Source organism: Apodemus sylvaticus, chromosome 13 (assembly GCF_947179515.1).
Source record: "Apodemus sylvaticus chromosome 13, mApoSyl1.1, whole genome shotgun sequence".
Classification (NCBI taxonomy): Eukaryota; Metazoa; Chordata; class Mammalia; order Rodentia; family Muridae; genus Apodemus; species Apodemus sylvaticus.
In genome coordinates this window covers 80,800,976-80,816,056 of record NC_067484.1, presented here as the reverse complement: position 1 = coordinate 80,816,056, position 15,081 = coordinate 80,800,976, and the positions used below count along the sequence as shown (strand labels likewise).

Below are 15,081 nucleotides of genomic sequence, written 5' to 3'. Positions count from 1 at the left end.
CGAGATATAACAAGAAAGGAATCCAAGACTACTAGTTTATATCTTAGAAATTAATGCACTAAAAATCTCCCGCCTGTTTCACATACACATAAGCTAGGAAGGACTATTTCGTTTCTTCCAAGTGGTAATATAATTATTTCCAAATTCTAGATGTATTACTCAGTTTAGTCAGACTTGTGATCACAAGGTAAGTTCTTGGTAACTTTGGTCCCAACTGATTTCTGTACATTGTGAATAGTGTTGTGAATGTTACTCATCATTTTTGGGCTTAGCATATCAACAAGTTAGGAAAACTAAGCCAGGGAACAGAACCTTCTTGGATCTCAGAGTTCAACTTTCTCCCAAAACAGAACGAGCCTCTGAGCTCCCAGGAACTTACTATTCATGTTCCACAGAGAGCGAGTGGGACCCAAGTGCACAGATGTAGAAACTGGAGCTTCTGGTGGCACTTTTGCTTCCCTTGAGGACCGTGAAGAGGATTAGTTCATTTGTGGGAATGTACTAACTCCTAAAATTCCACACCCTTCACAGTGTCCAAGAGCACAGTCAAGGTACACTGTCATAACAGCTTTTGCTGCTCCTCACAAACCACAGAGACACTGTATTTCTCTAACTAGTGTGTCTCTTACTAAGGAGTGGATTTGAGGTGATACCAAGTAAAGCTCGAAAGAGGTCCCGCTCATCCCAGGCACCTCTGTTTTCATTCTGTTTCATGTTCAGCCCTGATGATGCTAATTATCATAGTTTGCTCTAAGACACTTACAGATCAGCAGGCTGGGTGCTGGGGATGTCTGCCTTGTTGGCCGTGAGCCCTCACTCCCTAGCTGTGTGCCTAGAACACAGTTAGCCCAGAAGATGCTGAGAATAAGTTTGAAGGTTGAAACACAGTTGCCATACCTTTTAACACTGTAGACCCTGTAGAGGAAATGCCCCAGGTGCTTTGAAAAGCACAAACGCCACTGGAGTGAGGTTTCCGAACCATACTTATATTATTAAATCAGTACAGTAGACTGGGATGGTTTGGAGGTGTTGTAATACCCAGAGCAAACTAAGAAAAATATGTAATGACATGTACTTTAAAACACTATGTTTTTCATTTTAATTCAGGGTGAATTAAAATGATGATGAAGTTCACACAACCTACTGGCGAACAAGGGGAGAGAAACCAAGGAAATAAATGAAAAAGCAAATAAACAGCACATTTAAGCCCTGACACTTCAATTAATAGCTTAGCGGTGGTTTTTAAAAAATACATCAATTATACCTATGCAAAAATTTTTTTTCATTTTTTTCATACACTATATTCAGATCATGCTTTTCCCTTCACCCAACTCCTCTCAGATCTCGTCTCTTTCTCGCCCACCCAACACCGTGCCTTTTCTCTTTTATTTTAGAAAAAAACAAAAACAAAAAAAACCAGGCAAACAAAAAGACTTCCCCCACCCCACCAAAAGCAACAATAAAACACAAGAAACACACACACACACACACATGCCCCTTCATAAAAACACAAAATCAGAAACCATAATATATAAGCAAAAGATCAACAAGACAAAAAATACCCAAACTAAGCAATATGAGACTAAACATCTACAAAAATATCATTGAGTAACTCTTTTCAAGCCCACTTACAGAAAAAATGAAAAGTCAAGAAGTTACATAACATATAATATATCAAAAATATATTATGTATATTACATTATAGTTTATTATCATAATTATATTATGATAATAAAATATAGATGAAACTTATATTAATATGAAATAAAGTAGACTACAGTGCAAAGGAAGTTGCCAAGGACAAGAGAAACAATAAATAATGTACAAAATATACACACGAATTAAAAGAGTAAAGAAATAGGCCGGAATACCAGCAACTTCAAAATAATCACCCTGTTGTGTCGTCATAAGAAAAGACAGCATTTCCCGAACAATGGAGAAAGAATGTGACTATCTCTTGGGAAAGACCATTATCTGCTGTCAAGGCAGGCTCCATGCTTACAAGAAGAGCTATGCTGGCATGAGCTGGGATGGAGCAGGAGTGAGCTAGGAGGAAAGAGGCTAAGATCTGGCTATGGCAGGAAGGTCTGTCAGCCGGGTGCCTGGCTCAACTGCCTGCCTAGATCCCAAAGCAGGTGCCAAGGACTGGAACTGGTGCTAGGGTGGAGGAAGCTGGGCGGGGGTGGGGAGGACCGAAAACCACTCCAGAAGGAAGGGCGGGGCTCTGAGATGCCTTCATGAAGGGTCTTTAATGCTCTGAGATTAAGGTGGGTGGGGGCTGAGAGAGCGAGACAAGTGGTTTGAGGACAGGTAAAGGTCAAAGGTGAGGAAGAGGCAGACAGAGGGAAGCAGACCAGGTGAGTGTGAAGTCTGGAATGGAAGACACGGACACTGAACCCGCCTGGGAAGGACAAGGGCTGGGTAAGCAGAAGCTCGTGTCTAGGGGCCTTACAAGGAGAGAAATGGGAGCGGTGAGTGAAACAACTTTGAGAATCAACATCATCTCAAAGGGAAAGATCAGAAGCTGGGAGTGAGGTAGAGATAAACGAGGAGTCAGGAGAGGCTTGAAGACAGGAGAAAGTACACCTATATTTACCAGAGAGCCCTGGGGGCGGGAGGAGCAGAAAGGTCTCAGTAGGAGGGGCAGCGAAGTGCTGAAGGGAGGACCCAGAAGCAGGGCAGAGGACTGCAGTGGTTTCCTAATACACAAAGAGAGTGGCTGGCCCTAAGGGACAGCGGTGGCCAGCCACAGGAGAAAGGCTGGGACTGGGTTCTCATGGAGGTAGGAGGCTGGAAGCTGAGTGGCCGAGCTCTTTGGACCTCATCTGGTAAACTGGTAAACTGCAGAAGCAAGACAACCCAGAGGATGAGCTGCGCAGGCAAGTGAAAGGAAGAGGGGGGGTGGGGTGGGGCATTTCTAAGAAAGGAGAGGAGACTTCTAGGTAGCATTAAGGCCCCTCGAGAGGAGACCATTAACCTGAACTGATAGCATAGTTGTGGTTTAGAGTCAGGGGACAGATGTCCCTCTAGCACTTGTCCTTGTCTAGGGGGGCACTTACCACCTTCCCCTAATCTAGCTAGGACAGATGTCCCTTACCTATATATGGTGGGTTAGCTTTTGATCTCGTGACATAGGAGGAGGAAGAAGTTATGTAGTGCAGGTGTAAGCCAGGGGCGCTGCCATTTTGAAGATTCTGGAGAGCTGGATTGACGCCTCAGCTCTGATCATCTGCCTTGAGTGCCTTATCTCAGTGTTTTCTTTGGAGTTGCTCCTGTGTCTGTTTTCCTCCATAAATGGTTTTCCTGTGGATTTAAGGCCCCCTGCAACTTCCTTAACCACTTCCTTCTTGTGTCCTTTCAGGTTTGTGGCCCACCAGCCTTCAGGATGTGGGTGTAAATGGACAGTGTGGTGACATCCTTACCAGCAAAAGGTTCATGCTGGACATGTTGTATGCCCATAACAGGAAATCCACAGAAGATGAGGAAAAGGGAGATGGCGAGCCTGGGAGGTCTGCACAGGAGGTGGAGGCCGTGGCCAGCCTCGCCACCAGGATATCCACTCTGCAGGCCAACTCTCAGGCCCCAGAGGAGACCATCAAGAGGGTGGACATTGGCTGTTTAGACAACCGGGGCAGTGTGAAGGCATTTGCTGAGAAATTCAACAGCGGAGAAGTAGCGAGAGGCTCCGTCTCTCCGGATGCGGAGTCTCACGACAAGGTCCCGGATACACCGCCAGCACAGCCGAAGACTGAGTCTGATTACATCTGGGACCAGCTCATGGCCAATCCAAGGGAGCTCAGAATCCAAGACATGGATTTCACAGACCTAGGGGAGGAGGATGATATCGATGTTTTGGATGTGGATCTCGGCCACCGGGAAGCCCCGGGGCCACCCCCTCCACCTCCTCCCACCTTCCTGGGTTTGCCGCCCCCACCCCCTCCGCCCCTGTTGGACAGCGTGCCTCCCCCACCAGTCCCCGGTAATTTATTGGCTTCTCCTGTGTTCAACACTCCTCAGGGATTAGGGTGGTCCCAGGTACCCAAGGGTCAGCCAGCATTCACCAAGAAAAAGAAGACGATCCGACTGTTCTGGAATGAAGTCCGGCCCTTTGAGTGGCCGAGTAAGAACAATCGCCGGTGCAGGGAATTCCTGTGGTCAAAACTGGAACCCATTAAGGTGGACACTTCCAGACTAGAGCACCTGTTTGAATCCAAGTCTAAGGAGCTGTCTGTCACCAAGGTAGGCTGGGTCCTGGCACGGTTCTTACTTAGGAGAGAAGAGCAGGAAAGGTTAGTCCTTGATGAGATGTCCAGTCTTGTTCCTTTTGCTACTTGGTAAGCAGTCTACCGGGACTAAAACGCCTAACTTTTCAGATAATATTCCTTGGATCCATGCTATGTCAGAATGCACAGTAGCCCACCAGACAACCTAGGAAAAGAAGCAAAAGGGCCGATCATGGATGGCCATGGAGCCCAGGAATAATAGTGCACTGCACCCAAAGGAATGGAACTTGTTTGCTTAGCATGTGTGCTGAACGTACTCAGACTGTCACCTCAAGTAGGTGACCATAGTAGCACTTTGGACTTAGCTGTAGCCACTCAGTGCTTTTCCAGAGGCAATATAATTCAGTCTCTGGATAATCCTCTGAGGTGACATACTGAAACTATCTATTCAGTAATGACATATTTGCCTCCCTGGAAAAATTATATATGCATTGATGTTTCTTATTTTCTTAAATGCATGAGCGCCTGCAGGCATCACTACTGCAGTATTGTTAACACAGGAATCACATAGGATTATGCATGAATTTTATACACTATAAGAAGAATGGACATAGGGCACCACAGTCAGCAAATTCTGATACAGAAATGCATAACAGATTGTATTTCCCACTAATACGTGCTTTAATAATGCCTCCATTTTATATCTCAACCCACAAATGTCTAAATCAGGGTATACTAAACTTCTTTTTAAGGCTAGAAGTTATCTTCTCCTCTAGGAATTTGGGATATGAGAAAGTGCTTTGTAAAGTCTGATGCAGACAAGCGTGCCCAACCTTTTGATAGTACAGCACAAGGTCATCTAAATAGCTCTAAATGCCTGAGCACCATTCAGCTGGGCCACAGGAATGGCTGCAAAAGTCTTTAAAGTTTTAATAAGTTTCTGCCTTTCTGTTGGGTCAGATTCATATCCAGTGGGACAGGCTGGAGGGCATGTAAGAGCTGATGACTCTGTCAGCTCTATCCCCAGCTGATTCGTCATCATTTGAGTCGGTTCTCAGACTCAGGTGTCAGGTACCCATTCTACAGACAAAACAATGTGTAGCATCTTTAGGACATGTGTGTGTGTGTGTGTGCACATGTATGTGTCTGCATGTGTGTGCGTGTTTCTAAGAGGTGGTGCCATGGCTGTTGCATAATGCTGAGGGGCCAGTTGGGCAGCATTCATTGGTCAGTCTTCTTTTATATCTGTGTCGAGATTCTTAAACTTTCTTAAACGCCCTTTGACAACTGATGTTTATCCCAGTATCTATTTCTGTCGAGGCTCAGAGAGGATATGGCTCTCAATTATTTCCTGCTTCAGAAATCTCCTTTAGTCAGAATTAAAGCTTTGTTACTTTTAAGACCTGAACTCCTGAGCCTTAATGTAAATTTTCACATCTCATCAATCTGTTCTTTTGTTAAGGTGGGTCCAGAGTTTCTTCTTTCTAGAACATAACCCCCAGGAATGAAACATTAAACACCTACTCCCAGGGTACTCATGTCCTGATGTTCTCAGGGTGTCATGCAGTGCTTAGGTGCCCGTATGTCCTCTTTCTCTTCATATAATCAGCCTGGCATTGTGAGGAAGACCAGCTGAGAGTTAGGTCATGACCCATCTCATGCACTACCCTGGACCAACTGACCTAATTGGCTCCCCCTCCCCCCTCTGCTTCCTCCGTCCCTCCCTCATGACCTCATTGGCTGGCTGTGCTGCTGGCTTCCTGCAGCTGCTCATACCCTGGATATTGCTGGGCAACACTGCCTGTGGCCTCAAGACTGAGAGCAAAAAGGGTGGCAGGTTGGTAGTGGAGGCATGTTTAACTTCCTTTATGGTAAAATTAAGTTGCCAAGAGAAGACTTAAAATGAGTGTTGCTTTACTCATGTCCCTCTTCTCTCGGTTTCCCTCTGGTTGACAAGATTGGTGATGAGCCATTGGCTTCCATCCTCTCGGCACCCCAGAGTTCTGTTCTCCCCTGCAGTCGGTGAGCACCTCTCCAGATAGCATCAGACTCTGCTAATGGCTAAATGTTTCCATGTTTGGTAAAGCAGGGCCGTAAAGGAATAGTGTCATCTATATTGGTGAGTTCAGCATCTTGAGATTGCGTCACTGCAGATGGAACCCATTTTTTTTTAAAAAAATGTGCTGAACATTTATAGAATGTTTCCTTGTCCTTATTTCTAAAACAATACAACAGCTAGGACATGGCATTTGTCTTGTGCTAGGTAATATTAATAATCTAGAGATGATTTAGAACACTCTAGAGGATTTTTAAGGGTTATGAACAAAATATGTAAAAATCCATTTATGTAAGGCATTTGAGAATTATTGTACTCTCTGGTGGTCCTTTAACTAATTCCTTAGGGACACTGAGAAACTGAAACATTTATTAAATTGTTTATTAAATTGTTTCCAGAATGTTCTGCAGTGAAACTTAGAAGCATATACCTTTAAGTTTTGTTTTGTTTTGTTTTTGTTGTCCTTTGGTTGTCTTTTTTTTTTTTTTAAGGAAATGTGAGCTGGAGTTAATTTTCAAAATGCTATAAAGGGTGAAAATGCAAATTAATATTATAGCATCACCACCTTGGAGAGATGGATCCTTTTTGTATATGTTACCCATTGTGCTATAACTAATTCCACATCTGGTTTTGATCACTGACTGTGATTTTCATACAACACAGCTGTAAACAGCTACTTCTGAACTCTGGCTCATGAGAAGTTTTTCATTAAACGCAATAGTCTACAACAAAAATGAAATCAACTTCACAAGACAGCATGAAACAAAGGGAGGGAGCTGGTTTTAGTTTCTATTGGAAAACTAACCCCAGACCAAAGTGATAGAGTATGGCCATGATTACCCAGTTATGCCCACCCCAAAGGTTCGCTCCCGAGAGCTGATGCCGGGGGTGGGGGGGACCACTTAATAATTATGAAAAGAACAAAAAGATGCCTTGCTTTCTGCTTTCTTTTCAAAAAATAGTTTGTGAAACTGAACCCCCTTTTCTGACTTGGCAGCAAATGTATATATATATAGATTTTTATAGGATGTTGCTCATTGGGTTGTGTAGAGACAGAAACCCTGGTTAAGCCTTCCTGTGTATTTCTGCTGCTGCTCTGAGATGTGGTGTTGTATGTTCAAGTGATTCCAGAGAACTACTTCAGGACAAAAAGTCCCCAGGGCATGTGGACTTGACATGAGGAGCCCTGTGAAATGGCCTTCCCACTCCTTAGGCCCAACGAGGGGCTGAAAAACCGTTTACTCTCAGTGGGTCCCTTCTTTATACCTCAGTTAACTACAGACTAAGACAAGTGTGGAGAAAGCAGGAGAGTGATGAGGAGAGGACTCAGTTTTACTCTCGGGGACATTATGATTGCTTAGGTTTATTTGGGGAAGGGTCTCAGATGGATTTGGTGACAACTTGTTTAGCTCTGTGTGTTACCTCTTTTTCCAGGGCTGCATCAAAACATAATCAAAACAAGTTATATAAGAAAGAGTTTATTTGGGCTTACAGTTCTGGAGAGGGTTAGAACCTATGATGGCAGAGCGAAGAGACGGCAGCAGGAGCAGGAAGCTGGGGGCTCACATCTTGGACTGCCAGCACAAAGCAGGAGCTAACTGGGAATGGCTAGCTCCTGACACACGTGCTCTAGCAAGGCCACAGCTCCTACACTTACCCAAACGGTACCACTAACCGTGAACTAAGTATTTAACCTACCACACTCTGTTCACCCTGAAGTGTTTTAGTATGTCAGAAACTGCTAACATAGACTTTTAAAAGCAATGAAGAGATGGTGATTTAATTGGCCAGGGTATAAGCCTCAACCTGGGTGATTTTGCTGGTTTTGCTTCCCCGTGTGGCCCTAGCAAGCCTGGAGTTTTACTGTGTAGACCAGGCTTTGCAGATGCCATTCATGGCTACTTCTCTTGGTGTTGGCACGCCTGGCCAGGCCTAGGCTGGGTGGACTTTTCAGTATCTTAGATTATGGAGAAGATGCATAGTTTGTAAAGTGACACATGGACACATCCACCTGACTGCCTTCCATAATAACACCCTGATCTGGCCTCTTCCCCAGAGAAGGGATAAAGGTGTCTGCACTTCCCACTCACATCGGGGATATGAGGGAGTTTTTGTTATGCTCTTTATGACACCAGAAAGCCCAAATCTACCTAGGGATTAGAAATACAATTTTTTATTCCTGTGCTGTTACCACAGTTGGTAACAGAGTCTCGGTACATCCTCTGCTTATGGTAATAGGAAAACACAGGATATCCAATTGGCTTCAGCTATCAGAGTCTCCAAAACATGAGAAATTAATACCCTTCCCCCTTAATAATAAGGCAAGACTGTTCTGGAGTAGAATATTTTTTTCCTTTTGTTCCCTTCCCCATTCATTTTTTTTTTAAAGCCAGTCTTATTATATAAGCCCTGACTAGCATCAAACTCAAAATAATTCCCCTGCCTCAGCTTTCTGAGTACTGGGTATAAAGGCATGCACCACCATGCCAACTAAGATTTTATTCTTAACTAAAGTTTTTCTTTTTGCCTTTATGTAGACTTAGCTTTTTGTTTATTTGTTTTGCTAGAAAGTTTTGCTATGTATCTCTTTATGACTCTCATGGAAAGACCAGAAAAATTCTAGAGTTCTCATCCTTGCTACGTCTGTATCATTGCAATGTGTAACCTTGCAACTGTCACTTTCTCAAGGGAGAGTTTTGAAAATATCCCCTAGTGTCAGAGTGAGCAGGGAGTCTGCAGGCATGATTCACCATTTCTAGAATGGCCAGGCTAAGCCAGACCCAGACCCAGGGTCTCCGGCACCTGCTGCCAAGCAGCTCATGTAGAGGCCCGTTGCCTTTCATGGAAGTGCTCTCAGGCTCAGCCGCCTTCTCCAACACTTGGAGAGTTCTCCAAATACATCATATCCTTAGATGGGCTTCTATTTTCAATCACAGTACCTTCTGGGGTCACAAGTTCAGTGTTTTCAGTGTTTTCCTTTTTAAACATTTTGATCCTCTGTTCCTAATAAAATTCCTCTTTAAAACTTCAAGAGGGTGAGCCCAAGACATAGCTCAGCAGTACAACAGTCACCTAACATGCAGGGCTCTGGGATCTATCCCCAGCAAGGGGAAGAAACAAATTAAAGAGGTGATCTGTTGTGTCATCTTAAAGAAAACTCTGTACCGATTATAAATGTCATTCTGAGATTTCTCGTTGCTGTCTGAATCTTCATCTTTCTGCCTTGCAAAACTAGACAGCTCAGAGGCAACGTGAGGGCCTTTTCCTTTCCGTACGGTGTGGTCTGAAATCAGATGTGCTCAGACGCTTGCATGTGGCCTTACACCCTCCATGCCTATTCAGAGTTTGAGTTACCTGCAGCTTCTAGGGATAATGGTTTGATCTACTTTCAAACCCAGTTCTTACATCTCTAGCTCTGGAAGCATTAACCGTTTGTGTCTCTACTCAGCACCTGTTTCAGCTAAGCCTGAGCACGGCTTAGCTGCTCCAGAGACTTGCATCTATCTGTGTCAGTCTTTACCCTCTGGGAAGCATTGGACATCCAGGCTTCTGGTTCTCCATCTGACTCCAGGGCTGCTGTTAGCGTCACGGCTGGTGCTTGAGCTCCGGCAATAAGTGGCTGCCTCTTTTGCACTTGGGTGCTGTTCGTTGATGTCTCATTCTATAGACCTTCAGCTCTGCCGTCCTATACACCAGACCCTCACCCCTCTGGGACAACCTGAGAGTAAGGTGCTGCGAATGTTCCTGTCTTCTTTCCTGCCCCTTCTCTCTGAGGTCTCTGTTCCCCTGGGCATATAGAGTAACCTCCAATTCTCTTTTGTCTATCTTAGTTGTCTAGACACCTCATCCTTTCTCTGGAATGTTCTTGGTCAAGTGCAAAAGAAATGAACAAAAAGCCTTGCATGGCAGGCATCCAGGCCTGAGGTATGCCTCCAGAGGCGGAGCTCAGGGCCTGAGGTTGGTAAGAGGCACTCTATATGCTCTCAAAGGAGGAACTCTGTTTAACAGGCTTCATGCGACTAAAACAGCCTGGAGACTTTTCAAGGTCCCTCTCTTCTTAAAAAAATAAGTCTCCTCCTCCCTGGAATACTTCTGGATATACTTGGGAAAGTCATGTGTTTCAACACAGCCGCACAGCCATTTCCCTCACAAGGCTGCAGACTTACTATGCAGAAGCAGATACACAGTAGAGATAGCCCTGTTTATATTCACCTGCCCCGTAGCTAAGCACCTTGTGCTTACAGCCTTGGATGGCAAGAACTTTGTCCCAGCATTCCTCCCAGCCTGACCATTCTTGAAACTCGCTGAAGAAGAGGGCAGAGGTTGGCTGCCTCTAACCTTTAGTGCAAGAACTGAGACTGAAACCACTCTTCCTGTGGCCCAGATCTGACCAGTGGCATTTGGAGGCCTCCTGGTCCTCCAGAGGGTGTGTCTTTTTCACACTCTTATATGAAAAGTTCTCCTTTGGGAACTAGGCCCCTGCAAGCTACTCTGGAAATAGGACATCAAGCAGATGAATGGGCCTAAAAAGACAAGCAGCCAGCTGGAAAAGAAACTGTTAAGTCCCAAATGCGGTGATGCATGTCTGTTATCCCAGCCCTCAGGATACCAAGAGACTTTAAAGGATCATGGGTTGGAGGTCAGCCTGTGCTACAGAGTAAGTTAAGAGACTACCTAGAAAAATTCTGCCTGTGAAACTAAATCAGATTAAACAAAACTGTTAGAGAATTAGGCAGGGATCCTAGCCTCTCCTGCCTGTGTTCAGGGTTTGATCTCATGCCCCACTGATGATGTCTTGAGACTACTGTTGGTAGAAGCAGACACAAACCAAACAGCAGTCAGGTATAGAAGGTCTCCTTCAGGGTGGCTCCGGTCTTTCTCCCCTGTGCCTCTGTCCCTGATTTCTCCTTGGCCTTCTCCTCAGAAGGTCGTCATTCGTGGACCTCCCACCCCCCACAGGCTTGCTGCTCACTCTCTATGTTTGTTTTGACTTTGTTTCCTGTTCTGGTTACACGCTAGCTGTCACTCCCTCATGTCCGATGTTGGTTCAGAGACTTTAGCCTTAGTGAGAGTGACGGGGGCTGTGCTGTGAGAACCTTTCCCATGTTGCAATGCTGCTCTTTTGCCTGTGCTGTCTCGGGGCACCAGCTGACTGGGAGATACACAGAGCTCCCTAACTATCAGAAACAGATTATTAGTGCATAACTAAAGAAGATTGGTGGCTGGAAAAGGTGGCTTAGCAGTTAAGAGCACTTGTTACTCTTTCAGAGGACCTGGGTTCAGTTCCCAGAACCCATGGCTCAAAACCATCCGTAACTCCAGTTTCAGGGAATCCAGGACCCTCTTCTGACATCCACAGATACCAGGCATACACATGGTAGAGATACATACATGCAGGCAAAACATTCATATGGATAAATATATGTAAACATTTAAAGAATGTTATTGACTCTTAAAATGCATATGGTCTTTTATTAACCTTAGAATAGAATTTTTTCTAACTCAAAACAAATCTTACTAGAATTTTGATAGAATTATTATTTTTATTATTGACACAGGTTGTATTAGAGATCTCTAATAGAACAGAACTGGTAGGATGACATACATCCCCACTGCCCACTTCCCAGGCCAGGATATTCTCAGCTGTTTTCTTCATGGATAAATCTAAGTATGTTTATTTATTCCCAAACAGGTATTTAAGGACCTACAATAAAATTGTAGTTGAGTTGGGAGGGCCTAGGAGGGCCAGCCTATTTCTCCGTGGCAGTCCACAGCTCTAGTGTTAGCCCGAGTAGGTGACTCATCTGCTTCTGGGCTCAGACAGCTTCAGAGCAGCTATTCAGAATGTACTTGCCTGCAGGGTGTGGTCAGAGCTCCTCCCTGATGCTAGCTTGTGAGGTCTTTGAGATATAGCCTCTTCCCTGACAGCTCTCAGCCTGAGCTGAATGGCTTACCACCTGACTTTCTCCCTGGAGCCTGACAGCATCCCAGATACTCTTAAGGGCCCCGTTGGAGAGTCAGTTCTTGCAGACCTGACCTTTTCAGCAGGTAACACTGGCCTGCTGTTGGAATCCTTGCTCACTGAGTACATACCATCGCTAGGTGTAGTTTTCTTTAAGAGAGCCACCCTGCCTTCTTTGCCACCATAAGAGTGTTCTGTGATTCACAACAGCCATCCTCCCAGATGCCTTTGCACCACGGGGAACCTGAACAGTTGTAGAGGCTGAACCAATCTCTTCCCACTACCTCCACTGCCACCTACATATAACTTCCTGACAGCTGATGGGACAACTTGTGTCCTAGCTCTGGAGGTGACAAATGTTGGCTTAGCTCCTCACATCCTGTGTTTATCTGTTGAGGCAGCCCTAATAAAATACCATGCACCAGGCTGGAGAGATGACTCCCTTTGTTGTTCTAAATGACTTGAGTTCCATTCCCAGCACCCACACAGTGGCTCACAGCCATTTGCGACTCCAGTTCTGGGGGCTCTCATGCCCGTTTCTTAACTCCACGGGGACCAGGCTTGCACACACAAACATACACGTAGACATACCATTCATACACATAAATAAATATAATCATTTAAAGCCATATACCCAGTGGCTTAAACAACAGAAATGTATTTCTTATAGTTCTTGAGGTTTTGGAGATCAAGATTAAGATGCTAGCCAGGTTAATTCTGCTAAGGGCTCTCTTCCTGCCTTGCAGACAGCTTCTTTCCTGCTGTGTTCCTGTAAGAACACCCATTCCACTGTGAGGATTCCACTCTTCTGACCTCATCTAAACCGTAAATGCCTTCAAGAGCTCTCACCTCTGACACTAGATTCTATCTCTTTTGGAAATTAGGAGACCAACAACTGAATTTGGGGAAGGGATACAAACACTGAGTTGTACAGGCTTACAAATTGAGTTCTAGTCATATGCTAGCCCTGTGCTACCTCCCACAAGAATGAGGGAAGCCCAGGGTCTATTTCTGAGAGGCGCCCATGCCATTGTGAAAGCATAACCCAGAGTTCTGTGAGGATGCCAGAACACGTCCTGTTCTCTGTTCCCTGTGGTGTCAGCACCTGCTTGTCACCCTTCCCTTTTTAAGTGCATATATCTTTTCTTTTCTCTTACTTAGGAGGCCCCGCTCTCCTGCAGCAGGCAGCTGTATGATGGTTAAGCATTCAGAAAAGATGGAGGCACTATAATCTGAAGGGTGCAGGGCATTTGAATAGTGAGAGAGGCCCTAGGAAGACCCATGAACCTAAAGGGCAGACATACCAGCCACACTGAATGTCCTCACCAGCCTGTCTCCTCAGCCTGGGTATTCACTGCTATAGGCACATGGTATACACTGAGCCAAGCAAGATACATCCTAACACCTCACAGCACATAAGAAAGGAACTCAGTAGTCACCCTGTAGGAAGACCAGCAGTCTCAGTTAATCTGGAACCCCCAGGATCTCTCGAACCCTGGACCACCAAACAGACAACATACACCAGCTGATATGAGGCCCCTAGCATAAATACAGTAGAGGACTGCTGGGTCTGTGTTCATTCAGAGATGATGCATCTAACTCTCAAGGGATTGGAGGCTCCAAGGATTTTAGAGGTCAGGCAGGGTGGGGGTAGGGACATCCATGTGGAGACAAGGGGTGGGGAGGAGGTATGGGATGTGGAATAGTTGGAGGGAGGGACAGGGGTTTGCAGGGTGGGGATTGAAATATGGAGTGTATAAAAATAATAAAACATTAAGAAATAAACAAAAAGGAAAGGAATTCTAAAAGGCTGGGGGAGGGAACAGGTGTTGCACTTGCACAAAAAATTTTTCCTATTGAATGAAAATCAGTATTATTTTATAATGTGTCTGACTTGTGGAGTTCCATTACTGACCCAAGCTTGGAGCCTACTGAGTACCTAAGCCTTGATCTATCTCCCTCCCTCTTCCCCACACTCTCTCCTGTGCTGAGTGGCAGCCAGTTCTTCCCTGACCTGAATCTGGGCGGTTTGTTCTTACCTCTAAGTAGGGAGGGAAACCCAGGATGACACATTAATCTTTTGATTTTCCTTGTTTTACCACCAAGAAAACAGCTGCAGATGGTAAAAGGCAAGAGATCATTGTTCTGGATTCCAAGAGGAGCAACGCCATCAACATTGGCCTGACTGTGCTGCCTCCTCCAAGGACCATTAAGATAGCCATTTTGAACTTTGATGAGTATGCCTTAAACAAAGAAGGGATTGAGGTAAGGCAAGTTCTACAAGGAATCGTTCGTGTTGTAAAATGTGTGTCACATTGTTGCACTGAATATAACTTTGGTGGCTTGCAATCTTCTTTACGCAACTGGACTCTGAAAGATATTAATGACTCTTAGATGTTTATTCTGGGTTGGGGTGACAAGTCATGCTGCCTCGGAATTTCAGAGATCTTGGCTGATCTCAGACCTCAACTTTAACCAAATATTGCTTACTTCAGAATGGAAAAAGGTCATCCTGCCTAGGTCTCCTTCCGCGTTACGTATGTCTATGCAGACTTACAAATTGTACTCTTTCATTAGGTGCTGAAGTCCACATAAAGGACATGGTTTTGATCTTACAAAAAGATGTGATTTGGGACTAGAGATAAGGTTTACCTACCATGCATAAAGCTCTGGTTTGGTCCCTAGGACTATCAAAGTGGGTGTGATGGCTTTGGCCTGCAGTCTATATACTTGGCAAGTAGAAGCAGAAGGACCAGAAGTACAAGATCATCCTCACTTACACATAGGGTTGAGGCCAGATTGAGCTACATGAGACCTTGCATTAAAAAGAAAAAAAAAAG

At 44.9% G+C, this 15,081-nt stretch overlaps 1 protein-coding gene across 2 annotated transcripts in view; it reads left to right on the top strand.

Moving 5' to 3' along the window:
* Positions 1-15,081, top strand: part of Fhod3 (formin homology 2 domain containing 3) — a 438,336-nt gene that overhangs the window by 389,118 nt on the left and 34,137 nt on the right. For both annotated transcript variants that reach the window (XM_052155219.1, XM_052155218.1), the window contains 2 exons: positions 3,362-4,239; positions 14,348-14,506. In XM_052155219.1, coding sequence (XP_052011179.1) covers positions 3,362-4,239; positions 14,348-14,506 — 1,037 coding nt within the window. The remainder of the gene's footprint in view (positions 1-3,361; positions 4,240-14,347; positions 14,507-15,081) is intronic.